This window comes from Artemia sp. Qi Xiang Cuo, chromosome 19 (assembly GCF_049724085.1).
Source record: "Artemia sp. Qi Xiang Cuo chromosome 19, ASM4972408v1, whole genome shotgun sequence".
In the NCBI taxonomy this organism is placed as follows: domain Eukaryota; kingdom Metazoa; phylum Arthropoda; class Branchiopoda; order Anostraca; family Artemiidae; genus Artemia; species Artemia sp. Qi Xiang Cuo.
In genome coordinates, this window is record NC_142812.1 from 21,801,720 (window position 1) to 21,817,734 (window position 16,015).

The 16,015-nt window shown below is 34.8% G+C and overlaps 3 protein-coding genes across 5 annotated transcripts in view; 1 reads left to right on the forward strand and 2 right to left on the reverse strand.

Moving 5' to 3' along the window:
* Positions 1 to 16,015, reverse strand: part of LRP1 (LDL receptor protein 1) — a 654,607-nt gene that overhangs the window by 433,674 nt on the left and 204,918 nt on the right. The window lies entirely within an intron of this gene.
* LOC148940604 (methionine adenosyltransferase 2 subunit beta-like) overlaps positions 1 to 16,015 on the forward strand; it is a 297,990-nt gene that overhangs the window by 11,604 nt on the left and 270,371 nt on the right. The window lies entirely within an intron of this gene.
* LOC148940605 (uncharacterized) overlaps positions 9,671 to 16,015 on the reverse strand; it is a 49,535-nt gene continuing 43,190 nt past the window's right edge. Inside the window, exons 6-7 of the mRNA XM_089105450.1 lie at positions 14,368 to 14,478; positions 9,671 to 9,879 (exon numbers count right to left, since the gene is read on the reverse strand). Coding sequence (XP_088961576.1) covers positions 9,818 to 9,879; positions 14,368 to 14,478 — 173 coding nt within the window. The 3' untranslated portion in view covers positions 9,671 to 9,817. The remainder of the gene's footprint in view (positions 9,880 to 14,367; positions 14,479 to 16,015) is intronic.

Here is a 16,015-nt window from a genome sequence, read left to right on the forward strand (position 1 = left end):
AGGGGGATATAGCTGATGCTACGTTTTTGTAATTAAAAGAAGACAGCAAAAAAAACTACTGATAACAAAAGCTTGATCAACCGTTAGTTGTTTTGTGATCGTTAGGACCATTTGACCAAGCAAAAAGTAGGCCAACAAAAAATCTCACTTTTGGTCTGGGTATCAGCAGGGGGGGGGGGTGACTGTTTTTACAGATGGGGAAAATGGCTGCACTTAACTTATGAAAAAAATCTTCCGCTAACTCTTAAGTTGAACGATTATTTTTTTCCCTTAAGCGAGGGGTGGGAATGAGGGGAGGATCTATTGAGAATAAGTTCTTCTGAAAAAAAAATAACTCAAGAATCTAGCGTCTACCTAGAAATTGATTTCAAGAGATTTTTCTAATCTATAGTAAAAAGCTCTTTTACATGTTACGTCTAACAAAACGAATCCGTCTATCAAAATCTCAGATAATCAGTACAAGTTTGCGACAAATTACACTCGTCAGTTCCACTCCGAAAAGTATGATACTGGAAGCCGCATAGAGAGAGGTGGCTATACGTGATGAGAACTCGCAAGATGGTCATTCAAAGGGGAAGGGAAAATCACAAGAGGAAAATCAAGTTTACGTCACATAAAATCAACAAAAACTGTCAAACTTTACAAAGCAAAATTATTATGTTTATTATAAAAAAGAAATATGTTTGTTTTTACTTTTGATTTAAATTTGAATAGCGTTAAACAGGCATTTTTTTCAAAGGGGGATAATAAGGATATTTATGTGTATTTTTTTAACTAGCCTATATTCTACGCACTAAATAAGTCCTACCTATTCTAAAATCAATACGAAAACTGCCACAAAAAGAATTCATCTACTTCTAGACAATTTCAGGTTGGATCCGAATGTTTAACTGAAACCCGAATTTGAATTATTTAAAATTTAGCTTTTCTTAATTTTTATTATTGCACTTAGGCAGTGTGAAAACTGTCAACAATACTGTCAGTGGCACTAGTAGTTATTAACCCCTTCAAACAATTTTAAGAGCCAAAGTTTTACTTTTTTTTTTAATATCCCATACTCCTTGTGTGTCACAACAAAAAAACACGTATTTATAAACTTCATTCAGTCTTCATTTAGCCTTGAATGTGATAACACCTTTTTTGGATTTTATCAACTTGAAACTCGGTAGGATCCTAAATTAATTCAGTGACCGGAGTTAATTGTGCAACCATTCTTTCATAACATTTCATACGGATTAAAAATGTTGTAATCTACTGACCTAGTTTATGGACATTTATTTATACTTTACAAAAATAGATTTGTGCTGATTTCAATTTTGCGTAGCCATAATTGACAAGCAGAAGAGGGGCAGTAAACCCGTGGCAAGTGCCGTTGTACCTGCCGGGAGAGTCTCCCTTAAATTGCGGGGAAAAGGTAACGGGGGCTGACGCTTCCCTTGTCTTTTGGGGTGATATTTTTTTTTCAAGCCATCGATGTCTCCAAAAGTGTGCCCTAACTGTGAACGTTCTTTGGGGAAAGGCACGCTGTTGCAATGCACTAAGTGTTCCAATTTGTTTCATCCCTCTTGTTCAGGGATCACCGTTTCCGATAGAAAGAATACTCCTAACTGGATCTGTTCTATTTGCAAAGCCGCTACCGAATTTTCTATTGACCCAATAGAGAGTGAGCACCCAAATTCTTAAATAAATATGCTGACGCCACTGAATGCCGTAACCCCTGCGTCTCAAGACCCTCTCTTGGCTGTTAGCCAGGAAGCACCTGTGATTAACGATTCGACTGATAATCATTGCCCAAATGAACAGGTAAAGCGGAATAATTTTGCCTGCGATGATTCTTCTGATTCATTCTGTGATTTTTCAAAAACCTTCGTAATTGCAGATGGGATTTCTCATGTAATTGTGAACTCTGCCCTGTTTTTTATTTGCGATGCATTTGCGAATGGTATTCCAGAAACGGAGCTTATTGAAACTGTGGCGAACTTTTACAGCCTTGAGGCTTTGGTGAATGCGAAAAATCTGCTTTGGAAATTTTCTGGAATTCCTATAAAGAGAGTAATGAGACGTGGCAACGCTGCGGAACTTGCTACAGCAAAAGATATTATGAAGATGGTCACGGATCTTGACCAGAAAGGTTTCAAATGGCCTGTATTAGTGCCTCGCTCATTCAGAGACTGCCCTTTATTAAAATCTGATTCCAATGTACGTTTGGATCGACTTGTTAGTGATTATGGCAGAAAGCTGGAGAAATCCATTACTTCTCTTGAAAGAATTGAACAAGACTTACAGTCCTCGCTGTCGAAGTGTTCAGCCAACTTGGGCTCCCCCTCCCCCTCCCCGTTAACGTCACCGGCTTTGCCTCCACACCCCATCAGCTCAGAGTAAGTAGATACTATTACTATAGCTAATACGCCAGCCTCGTTACGTGACCCAGTTTACAGGAAAAATGAATTGGAAAAATTAGGCTCGGGCTGTATCAAGCAAATAAAAAAGACCAATGATTTGATTTTTATCACTGTGGCGGCTGAATCTGGGAAAAAGTTTTCTTGTGATCTAAAGGAGTCCGTCCCTGATTGTCTGATCAATACTAGAAAGCCTAAGTTTTTCGGAATAATCCGTGGTGTGGATATCGAGTTCGACATTGAAGCTCTAGCAGCCACTTTGCCTGGGATTCTGGAGTTCAGGCGCCTTGGAATGTCGAGAACAGTAAAGGTGTCGTTTGAGTCCGAAGCATTTTTAAAATATTATATCGTCCATGGGATTAAGTTCGGTTACGAGCTCTACAGAGTTGAGAAAGACAAGGTGCTTCCAAAACGATGTTTCGCATGTCAAAGTCCCTCTCACACCGAAAAAAACTGTGATTCTTCTACTCTGAAGTGTGCTCGTTGCAGTGGAAATCATAGATCAACGAAGAATACTCCATGTACTAACCCCATTTGTTGTGCAAATTGCAACTCAACTAACCACCCGTCTTACAGTTTCAGTTGCCCTGCTATGAAAAAGCTTTTTAAATGAATATTGGTTCTACGATTACGTCCTTTAATTCGAATGGAGTCATTGGCAAATTTGTAGTGCTGAATGAATTTGTTTCTGGAAATAGTTCAATACTATGTTTGCAAGAGCATCATTTGTTGGACCATTCTTTGAATATGTTAAGTTCCCTTTCAAGTCTACATGATATATTTACCGTTCCTGCGAGGCCTACCGGAGGCCGCCCTGCGGGTGGCATTGCTACATTTGTTCCTAAAGAATTTAGTGCTATTTTATCTTGTGCTGATGAGTCTTTTCTTGCCTGCAAACTTTTTGATTGTGTTTTGGTCAATTGCTATTTGCCTACTGACTATCATGTTGATTCGTCTTTTGAAGCCTTTACGTCAGCTTGCCATAGACTTAGTAGCTTTATTGCCCTATTAGATTCGAGTTTACGTATTTTTATTTTTGGTGATTTTAACTGTGATCTTGATAGTGTAAATGAACGTAGCACAATTTTATTTTCGTCTTTACCAAATTTTAATATCTGCCGTAAGACACTTGATTTTACTTATTCTCATTGGAGTGGGAGTACGAGTAATATTGACCATGTACTTTTTAATTTTTCCCCATCTATTATAGTAAAAGGTATCCCGGATTTCCCGATAAGTGATCATTTACCTATTTAGTTTTTGACATCGTTTTCTGTAATTCATGATTCTGTTTCTGCTTCTAATTTTATTCCAATTCGCCCTAAATATTTTGAGAGAATTATCTGGGATGAAAAACTGATTCCGGCTTACCAAGATAAAGTTGATTCTTTAGCTCGAAAAGTAGTTGTACCTGATATTCTGAAGTGTCATAAAGATAACATAGAGCTTGAGCTTAATTGCATATATCTTCAGTTATTACATTGCTTAAATTATGGTGCTAAAGAAACTTTTGGAGTTAAAAAGTGTAAACCCAATGTTGAAAAACCTTTTTGGTCGTCAAATCCGTTTCTTGTACATGCTAATCATGAATCTAAATTAGATTTTAGACATTGGAAAAATAGTGGAAAACCGCGTGATCTTCATCCGGCTTTTCTATGCATGAAAAAAAAGAAGGCAATTTTCCAGTCGGAGCTTAGTCGTCATAATAATATCTTGCTTATGGATGCTTCGTCTGAAGTTGATATGAATAAAAAGAAACTTTGGAAAGCTCTACGTTCAACAAAGAGAGTTAATGAACCTTCTAAAAAGAATGGCCCTTCTCTTGTTGAGTGGGAAACTCATTTTGCAAACCTTTCGAAATCTTGTGATGATCCTGAACAACTTTCGCATGTTGATATAATTTTAAACAGTTCTTTTAATTCGCATGATTTTTCTATTTCGTTTTATTCTTTGTTGGGTGCATGCCGTAAATTAAAGCCACAATCCTCTAAAGACCATGATGGGATTTTTTCAAATCATGTGAAATTTGCTCCAACTTCTTTTCTTCTTCTTCTTTTGACTTTTTTTAATCTTATTCTCAAGTTTGGTAATGTTCCTCCGTCTTTTAGGATTGGGGTGGTAACTCCTATTCCAAAATCTGGTAAAAGAGATCTCCGTTCTTGTGATTCGTATAGGCCGATAACGAAGGGTTCTATGATTGGTAAACTTTTTGAATTATGTATAAAGGATCTTTTTGATTATTTGGATGTTGGTCTTAATCAAGTAGGGTTCAAAAAAGGAATGGGTTGCGACCATGCGCATGCAACGTTTGATACTATAATTAAGGAGTCAAGATCTACTGGCTCTCCACTTTATACACTTTTAATTGATATAAAAGGAGCTTTTGACAATATTTCGCATGCTTCCGCTCTTTCAGCTCTTATTTCTGGTGGGATTCCCCTTTCTGTGGTTAGAGTTCTTAGATCTTGGTATTCGGGGCTTAGGATAAAAATTTTTGCACATACTTCTGATTCTCTTTCTAATCCAATTTCCGTGGGTCGGGGCGTGAGACAGGGTGGGGTTTTATCTCCTTATATTTTTAACGCATGTCTGGCGGAGTGTCTTCGTTCTTTATCTACAACCCTTATTTCTTGGGGACGGGATGTGTCTTTTCTTGCATATGCTGATGATATTATCCTATTGAGCCGTTCTAAAGCTAGTCTAATTAAGAATTTTAATTCCCTTTCTAGTCTGCTTAATGTTCGTGGCCTTTCTATTAGTATTAAAAAATGTCAATATTTTCCCGTTAATGTTAATGACCGAGCTGAATTAATTTGCGATAGAAATATATCATTTCCGGTTTCTGATGCTGTTGTTTATCTTGGGTTACCTTATTCTGCTTCAGCTCGTGATTCTAAGTCGATGCTAATTTTACATATTCAAGAAAAAATTAGAAAGGCTTTTGGTTCCATAATACTGCTACGTGGTGTTTATCGTCGTGAAATTCTAGGTTCTCTTTTTAATGCGGTAGCCCTCCCGCATGTTCTTTATCCTTCCCTTCTTCTTCGAGATTTTAAAATGTGTGATTTTTCAGCAATTTGCGTTTGTTATTTTAATTATTGTAAGTTTTTACTTGGTTTTCCAATTTCCTTTAGTAATACTGAATTAGTTTCAAAATTTAAAATTAAAGAGCCGTTGGAAATAGACAAGGTAAAAATAAATAATTTTTACCGTAAAGCTGAAAATATACTTTATGTTCATAATCTTTTTCCTTTTTTTTTCTATAGTTTAAAAAGTGCATGATTTCATTATTACTATTTGTTGCATTTGATTAAGTTTTCTTTTGGGCAACTTGTAAATTGTTGCTATGTTTGATGATGTGTTATTTGGATTTTTGAAGATTTATTTAATTATCTTTTATACTCCTCGTTTTTGAGGGAAATAAATAAATAAATAAAATAAACACAGCATTGGGCAAAGACGACATTATCAAAAACTGAATTCATACTATAAACGAAATACCAGTAAGAATTAATCCAGACAAACCAAGCATAAATGAAGTACAATAAAAAGCATAAGAAGCTAAAGCAAAAGTGCAAGTGCATAAAAATTTAAAAAACTACGTCGAGCCCCCCCCCCCTACAAAAAACGAAACATGTCATAATCGTTACGAGCAGAAGTTCTTAGAAAGAATCTCAACTCTTCAGGAGAAAAGCTGATTTCAGCACGCTTTCTATTGGTGATGAGTACGAAATATCTATCAGAAAATGAAAGGAAATTTTCATCGTCTTTCATTAACTATACGGATTTGTTTATAATAGACAAGCCTCCTACTAGCCTAGACCCTACACTTTTTACGTTTAATTTCCAATATATTATGGATTTGAATGTCAGTAAACAATTTTGAATATAAAATTGTTTATTAGCAGTTTTTCACCTAGATAGTTCGTCCTTGGTTTTACCATTGAAAAAATAAATAAATAAACAAATAAAATAAATATTTGACGCAAAATTATACTGGTCCCCCTAATCAGTCCCATTTTAATTTCCTCCCCCTCACCCACAGGCAAGTACGTTCAGACATATATCTTTTATTTATTTTTACTTTAATTAAACCATCTGATTCCGCTTTAGAGACTGCTTATTGAAAACTCGTCAAATAAATTCCCTAACTACATAAGTTTGACAGAAGGCTGACATAAGGCATACACATGACGACCGCAATACACACAGAGTACTTTCGTTCACGTGTTCGGAATTACTTATTAAATCATTTTGATATCATCTACTCGTAATACGAGAATCGCTTGAAATGTCGTCTTGTCATACCTTTCGTAAAACCAAGACTTTCTATTATTCGCAACTAGTCAAAAAGAATGTTAAACGAAAGGCATAAAAATAGAAGCGTATACAATTCTGTGAGAGCCGTGAGAAAATAGTGTTACCCGTTCCCTAAACTCTAGCCCCCATGCCCCCACTTCCAAAAAAGAAACTTCCTGAAAAGAATAGCTTTGTTTCCGACATGATCTCTTGCATGCAGGCACACTCTCTTGTGAATACCCAAGAACCAAATGATCAATCAAACCTCCGCTTTCTCGACAAATTGATACTAGTCGCTTTATATCTTTTATAGCAGCATAGCTTTCTGATTAGCTATTGGCTAGTTGACACTAGAGACACTATCAATTAAATAATTTGATCGAATTATTTATATGAAGCAATTTAAATAGGCAATAAGAAAACTCATAATCAGGCCTTCTTTAAATATATATTTCAATATGCACTGAAAATATAATAAATGTTTCCATAATAAACATAATAGAACACAAAAACATATGTGAGGTTAAGTCAACTTATTCCCGAATGAAATTCATTCACTGATTCAAATATTGAAAGTGTTAATAAGTGCTATATTCCGTTTGTACAAACCTGAGTCACGTGCATCCGAAGCAATACTCTCCTCATTGGCTGCGAGCAAAAAATATTAGTGAATAAACGAGTCGGAATGTCTTAATTCCATACATTGAATAAAATGTGTGAACAGCACAAAGCTACAGGTCACACTCTCCCGAATGGAGAAAAAGAAAAGCAGCACAAAATAAGACTAATTAGGCTACAACATTCAGGTAGTATTCTAGATCACTCAGTAAGTTATTCAAAGAAAAGACTGTGATACTACGATAATACTACGATACTACGACGATACTACGTTGAACAAAAATTTAAAAGAAAATTGTTCGGAAACAACTTTTTTTGTAACATGTTTCACGATACGAGAGACCAACCTACTGCTAAATTTGGCCAGTTTAATTACTTGGTTTTATGCACTTTTGAATCTTCCATTTAAGTAATCATTAGATGGATTTGATGGAAGAGCCCTATCAGGAAAACAACTGCAGTTTGATCAGCATTGACTAACATAGCTGTTTTCAAGTATTCTTTCCTATGCATTGCCTTCTGAGGTTACTACATCCACAACTGATTTCGGCTATCTATGCATATGCCAATGAATAAAAGATGTCAAATTGAGAGAGGAAGGTGGTCTCTTAATTCTAATGAGGTTTTCTAATATTTCGAAATATTAAATTTTCTTCTATTTATTTATATAAATTTTCTATTATATAAAGTTTCTTTCTCGCAAAGAAGATTAAGAATTTGATTTTAATACCAATTCTCTCAATGCTATTTGCTTATTAGTTTCGTGTTTCCTATTTCCAGTAATTTGACTAAATTTAACTAATGTAACTAAATAGGTGACATCAAAACTGCCAAAAACATTAGTACATCTTTTTAATAAGCTGAGACTGTAATAAGGAGATAAATAACTCTTTCTCAACTATACAAACAATTTTCATAAACAGTCTTGAACAAAATGAAAAAAGGGAGTTAAGAAATCATGTGTTTATTGAACACAAACCCGCATAAGAATCGCACTTTCATATAATGAAACTTCGCCGACGGGCTTCGCAGTATATGGTTATTATGGTAAGATAAATGTCAGGGATTAATGAAAAGTTGGCACTACTAGAAAATAATAGGGTAAATTTTTATGAAGAGGTTGATAGGGTGCTCCAGGATGGCGATGATATGTGAAGGTTGAGACTGGGACCACCAGCGAGGTATGCTTTACCCACTGATATATTTTCACCCAATAACTCTGGGAAACCTATGCTGGTACATTTGAATTGTCAAGGGTTAAATAGTAGTTTTAGGTATATTTCTGAGTTGTGTGATAATGTGAGTGATATAAATATTGTTGGGTTGACTGAGACTTGGCTTAATGATCATAATGATTTGCTAATGATTTGGCTGAATGATACATCAACATGGTGGGCTTGCAGCGTATGTAAAGTCAAGCCTTACTTCTAAGGTAAGAGAGGATTTATCAGTATCTGTTGAAATGGTATTTGAGAGTATGATTTTGCAGGTTGATATTAATAAGAATACATTTTACGTAGTAGTTGTATATAGAACTCCCTGAAGTTCGTTACAACAATTTATGGATTATATGGAGTCACACCTGATGCAACTACTATCTTCGGCCCATTGTTTTTGTGATGGGTGATTTTAATATTGATATGAAGAATAGGGAAAATGTGGTTCGTAATAATTTTTGTAATCTTATGTTTAGTTTTAATCTTCACCCAGTTATTGATGTGCAAACTCGTAATACTGAGACGTCTTAAACTTTCATAGATAATATTTTTTCGAGTGTTAAATATGATAGCCCAATTGCAATCCCAAATTATGTGTCCGATCACTGTTTAATTATGGTATGTATAAATATTGAAAAAGACATGCATAATTATTCTGAGAATAGAAATAGACAATACCCTTATTTTGATAAATCAATTATTAATGAAATGAAAGAGCGACTTGAGGAATGTGATTGGAGTTGTTTAAGTGAATGCGCGAATTATGGTAACAGGTTTGCACTGTTGTATGAAAAAGTCACAAACTTGATCAATGAGGTGTGTATAAAGATAACTATAAAAAAAACTGAAAAAAGCGCAAAAAAGATATCGGGATCCCCGAAATCTTTTGGCTAGGATCAAGGGGGCATGCATGATATAAGGTTAGTAAAATTACTTACCGAAAATTAACCCCGAAATACTTATGAGAGTTATGATAACACGTCCAAGAAATTTTTAAGAAAAGCAAAAAGGATTATTACTCGAGAATATTTGATTCGTGTAGAGATAGCTCTTTGAAGACTTGGAAGTTATTCGGTCGATAATTGGAGGAATTTATAAGGAGCCATGTGGAAGCGAACAATACCAGGCAGATTTTAATAAAAACTGGCCGATCATTTTACTAGCACAGGTAATGAAATTAGACAGTCAGTAAGTATACATCAAAACGAAGGGTCGTTTCACCAGTATATTGGGCCAGCTAGTGAAACAAGTATGTGGCTGCAAAAGACGAATGAAAGTGAAGTGTTAACAGTGATTTCTGGAATAAAAATAATTCCACTGGATCAGATTTTTTATCCCTCCGTGTCCTGAAAGAAATTTTTCCAATTATTAAGGATCAACTTGTCGAACATATTAATGGGTGTTTTAAGGATGAAAACTTCCCTCGGCCATTTAAAACTTGAAAAATAGTGCCAATTTTATAGGTGACCGAGAAGATCCTAGCAACTATGGGCCAATATCACTGCTTCCGATTATAGCTAGAATAATGGAGAAGATATTATGCCTAAGGATTGAGACATTTCTAGAGAAAAAATGATTTTTCTTTAAGAACCAATTTGGTTTCAGAAAGAAACATTCTACAGAGCATACAGTTCATTTTCTTACAACGTTGGTTATTGATGGCCTTGATAAACATCTTAAAGTCATAACTGTATTTTTAGATATTTTAAAAGCGTTCGATTCTGTGGACCATGAAATTCTATTGCGTAAATTAGATAATGCCGGTATAAGAGGAAGAGCTTTGAATCTGTTGAAGTCTTACCTAAGTGATAGAAAATTATATTTGGATGATGGAAAACAAGCTACATGTGAATATGATGTCGAGTCTGGAGTCCCACAGGGATCTCCCCTTGGTCCACTATTATTTGCTATATATATTAATGATCTATGTGGAGTTTTATCTAATATTGTTGATTGAGTAAACAGTGGAGACCCAAATATGATCCCTGTAAAAGCGTTAGTTTTATTTGCTGATGATACTAATCTAACGGTATGCGCAAGAACTGAAAAAGAGATGCTCCGTGCAGTCGAACATTATATAAATTTGATTGAAAAGTGGACTAGGTTGAATAAGCTGAAAAAAATTTTAATAAGTGTAATTTTTTGTGGTTGGCTCGTTCTAAAAAGTATTATCCTTGGGTAGATAAGTTGAGTTGTGGGAATTCGTTTATTAATAGAGTACATTCGACTAGGTATTTAGGCATTATTGGAGACGAGACGCTTAGTTTTTCAGATCATATAAATTGTATAACATATAAAATTGCCCGTAATGTTGGAATTATTAGGAAATTGAAGCACATTTGTCCGAAAATTGTCCTTAGACTTTTGTATTTTTCACTTGTCCATTGTTACCTTTTATATTGTTGTTCGGTATGGTATTCAACTTTTCAGTCCCGTCTGAAACAACTTAGAGCTTTGCAGAATTCTGCCATTAGGATTTTAGCAAATTATGGACCGAGAGATTCAGTGAGAAATGTGTATTTGAAACTGAATATTCTTCCTCTAGCAGGTATATTCCTTTTTTATCGATCTATGCTAATGTTTGATATTATTAATAATTTTAATGGCATGTTTATAACTGGTGTGGATCTTCACAATTATAATACAAGAAATGCAGATGCATTTCGGCGGCCGCAGTGTGAAACAACCCGGTCACAGTTCTCTGCTCGGCAAGTTTTGCCGAGCTCCTAGAGTCATTTCCCAATTGGGGTTGTGCGTGAGTATGACCGAAGTAGTTTCCAGGGAAAATCGAGGGATTTTTGTAATAATATTTATCAATTTGTTTAATTTTTTGTGTGTGTGTTTTTTTTTGTGTTTTTTTTAGTAGTGCCATAATAGAATTTCGGGTTGTGTTTTTTGTTAGCCCGTCGGCGGGGGATATTGTTTTGTTTTTGTCTATTTATATTGAATTATGTGTTAGAAGTTGGAGTTGGCCTAACGAACCGAAAGGTTCCTTGGCGTTTGTTTCTTTTAAATTATTTTTAAATAAAATTATACTACTGGAGAAAAAAAAAACAAGAAGTCCTAAATATTTTATTTGTTTATCTAAAAATAAAATTCTTACTAAAAAAAAAGGATAGCATAGATTCTATGGTTACACACAGTAGCACCAACTGACAAGAATGTAGGAGGGCGATTTTTGTTTCAATACAAACACCAGAAAGACATAATTTTCAATGAAAATACCAAAAGCCACATTAAATTTTCCCTGCTATTTCCCCTTCTTGCAATCATAAATTGGTAACCCTGATTGAAAACAATCACAAAACCTACAGTTTTGTCTGATGAAACTTTGCTAATCAAAATTATTGCCCAAATCCTTGAACTTTACTCGCGACATCTATATTTTTCAAGTTTTTATATATTATAGATGTCCCAACAATCTCTTTGTTTAAGTCATCTAATTTTCACATTAAACATGATATCTGACAAGATATAACATTCTAAGCTATGCATAATGATCAGTATTAATCCAACCAGTGAGCAAGCCAAAATTTTTAACACTCAATAATAAATCGAACATGACAGAATTTTGTAATTCTTAACTTCGGACGAAAGTGGCGTTATAGTCGTTCTATAAAAGAAGTTTATTTCTGGTATCCAAAAAAAGCAGATTTTGAAAACACCAATTCAGCCGAAACTGGCACTTGAATAAACAAATATCTCCTATAGACAGTTTATTCAAATATCTCATAATTAGATCAACCTATATAATGCTCTAGACCAGAGATTTGCAACCTCCCTGGTTGCAAATCATCCTGCATGCAACATCCTGATAACAAAATTATAAAAACACTAATAATTTTTTGTGCAGCCCGATAGTCATTCTCACTCCAAGTAGAATTTTTTTAGCAGAATTGCTGAAAATTGACAAATACTAGCATTTAAAAAAACTTTGATATTTATGCCACACCTAAAAAGCCTTCGTACACCATACACCGCATTAATGGCTTTTAATTGTTTCTCCATGTACCCATTTTTCTTGAAATTTAATAGGCTCTGCGGCGCATTGCATTATTTCAAGTGACAATACAACCCACCATAATAACGATAGGACATCCCTACTCTAGACAATCGGATTTAGTTATCTAAACACTCGCAGTAATTTACTTAAAGAGTGTTTCCGCTGTCTCAATTGTTAGCAACTACTACTACTGCTATTAACAACTCATCGTAACACCAAGCTGCCTGTGGCCAACACGGCTACACACGCTCCTCCTCCATCCCAATCTGTCAAAACCTCTTTTTTACATCCTCCCACGAAGCTCCCCTTTAACTTTTTCTCTATAACTTCCTCCTAAACCAGATGAGGACGACCTGCTTTCCGTTTAGCCCTAGACGATGGGCCGAAAAGAACAATCTTCGGCAAACTGTCATCCTTCACCCACACAACGTGCCCTAGCAATCTCGACCTTTCTTCCATTATAGCCCTAGAGAGCGGTATTGAACCACAGTTTTCTTACAGCCTATTGTTTGAAATACGGTCAGTCAGCCGGGTACCCAGAACAATCCTTACGGAATTTCTCTGGAAAACATCTAGCAAATCTTCATCCACTTTCGGAATTTTTGTTAACTGTGAAAAAAAGCTCTAAGTCTTGGCTAGTCTACTTTTAAATCTTCACTGCTCCCACCATCTTTACTAATAATACTACCAAGGTAAGTGACGCTGCCCACCTGATCAATCTTTTCATTACCCAACGTCACCTTTTCAATCTTCACTTATTCCTAGCCTTAGAGACTTAGTCGTCTTAACATTAATTTTCAAACCTATTCTAGCACCCTGAACTCTCAAAACCTCTAAAAGTTTATTCATTTTGGTGTTAGCAACAATGTCCCGAAACATAATTGCCACAAAAATTAAAATACAACCATCAAATGTTTGCAAATATCTAACACCGTACTCAAAATTAAAAAAAAATATAACAATCCCGTTGAGGAGTTTTCAAATCAAACATCGATAAGTAGACAGTTTTCTCTGTAAGTTGTTTGATGAGATTAGCTCGGTTTAACAAGCTGAGCAAGGGCTAATAGTCAATTAAGAAAAGAATACCATTCAGGGCAAGGCCATATCTAGGGGGTAGTGGGTTCGATCCCCCCCCCCTCCGAAAAGTTTTTCCGACTTGTTAAAAAGTAGTAACAAAGTATAAAAAAAAATTTATTTTTTTTTGTTTATACTTTTTTTTTTAACACCCGAATAAAAAAACAAGAAACCCATTGATTATTATTTTTTTCAACGTTTTTTTTACATAACAGGGGGGGGGGGACGACAATAATGAAAGTAATCGTTTCTTAGTATTTTAATACATTAAACAAATTGAGAAATGTGTATTTTATGCAAATGCATATTTCAAAGGAGGAGATTAAAACATGGATCTCTCTCCTTCAGGAAAGGGTTTAATTTTAATATAAAAAAAAATATCGCTACCATCGGAACATAAATTTTAGAATGGCAAGAATACCGCAAAAATCATGTGTGCTTTTGGTCCCCATGTAGAATACCTCTGGGCAGGAAGAACTGCCCGAAGATATTTCTAAAGACCTAGATTATCTATAGCTACACCTTTTCTACCACTTTTAAGAAACAAGCAGCCAAATTTGAATCTAGCGTTTTTTCTCTCACCTAGTGATTTTTTCTCAATATGTCAGTTATATTATTTTTGACCTGGTGGCAACCCTGATCACAACAGTAAAAAGGCTGAGAAACAACGATCTAACTGAGTGATTACAAATACAAAATCTTTGGGTAAATTTTTCAATTACAAAGAAAATAAAAAAAGGAAAAAAAAGGAACAAACCTTGGCAAGAAGTTCCATTAGGTTCTTTTCCTTGAGGACAATAACACAATGATCCATCTGGTCCTGGCTTGCAACCATAGGCGCAAGTGTTACCATCACAAGAATTTGAGCCTTAACAAAAGTAAATAAAACTTGAAATATCTATCTTTAAAAAGTTACATGTTTCTTTTTAATTCATTCTATAATAAAGCTAGCGGGCAAAGCGATAATCAATACAGAATAGAGAGAAAGTGACAAAGAAGCTTTCGCAATACAGAAAACTTATATATAAATAATTTACGCATATATATATGTATATATACATATATATATATATATATAGTATAGAACAGTATAATAATAAGATAATAATATACAACATTATATAAATATTACTACACGCTTTTCAGAGAAATTTTCCGAGAACACTTGAAGGGGATTCAATACCTTCAAACCTTTTTGCAAGCCTTGGTGTCGGCCAAACGTCTCAAAGACAAAGGGTCCATTAGCGAGTTCTCCCAGAAGACAAGCCATCATCAAGAGCGATTGAGAATCTGTGGTTTGACTATGAAATTTGACTGAAAAGACGATGAAATTTTACGTCCCCTGTGTCGGCAAGGTTTTGAATCAAAGCGGGTAGTACCACAGGGAATTCTAAAGCTGTCAACTTGCTCTAGGGATATTTCCTTTGAGCTGATACTTAGCAATTTCCTAATAGGTATGTTAGAACATTTTTAGGGATTACCGTTTCAAAATAAATTCCGCTCTATTTAATAGAAAAAATAAAATTAACAGTGGCTAATGATGTAAGTTTCATTAAAAATAAATATTTCTATCTCCAGGACAAAACAGGAAAATTTAAATAATTTTCCGAAGATTTCTAGGAAAGTAGGTGTCGGCTTTTAGTGTTCTGTCATTTATTCGGATCTCTTGTCCAAGCCCTACGAGTTATGGCAAGAACGCCCAATCAATCCTAAACTGTTTGGTCACAAAACTCCTTCTGTTATATACTACCTACCGCTGGGGACTTCTAGCCCCCGCACGCTTCTTATCAGCAGTTTTATTTTATTTTTTTTTTTATTTTTAGTCGATATTTTGCGAATTGTTACAGTCCATTTTTGATATCATGGTCGCAAGATAATTCCGCAAAAAGTTATACGGTGCTAGCTTTAACAATTTAGAAAGAAATTCACTGGAAGGAAAATAAATAAAACATTTAAACAGACACAAAATTGATAATTATCTTATACTTGATATACATAAATAATTATCATGAAAAGTATTAGCCAACATCACTACCACAAACACAAATTAACTCCGCCAATTAAAAACAATCAGAATTAAAATAAAAAAAACAATTTTTCATGAAAAGAAAAAAACGAATTTAAAACTTAAAAGAAACTAGCTTATACCAGATGACAGGCGAAGGCACTGACAGGTCACTGCAAGTAAGTAGTAAAGCTGAAAATGAGACAGGCAATTACAGCCTAAGAGATCGTGTGCTCGAAAAGTTCTCAGCTGACAAAAGAAAAAGTTCTACCAAATGTTCTGCTGGAAAGAATAAAGACATCCAAGGTCTCAAGACCTCCAAAGTAATCTTGCCATTGTCTTAATTTTGAGACGAACAAAAGGAAATTTTCCACATGAAGTAGATAAGGTATTTAACTGT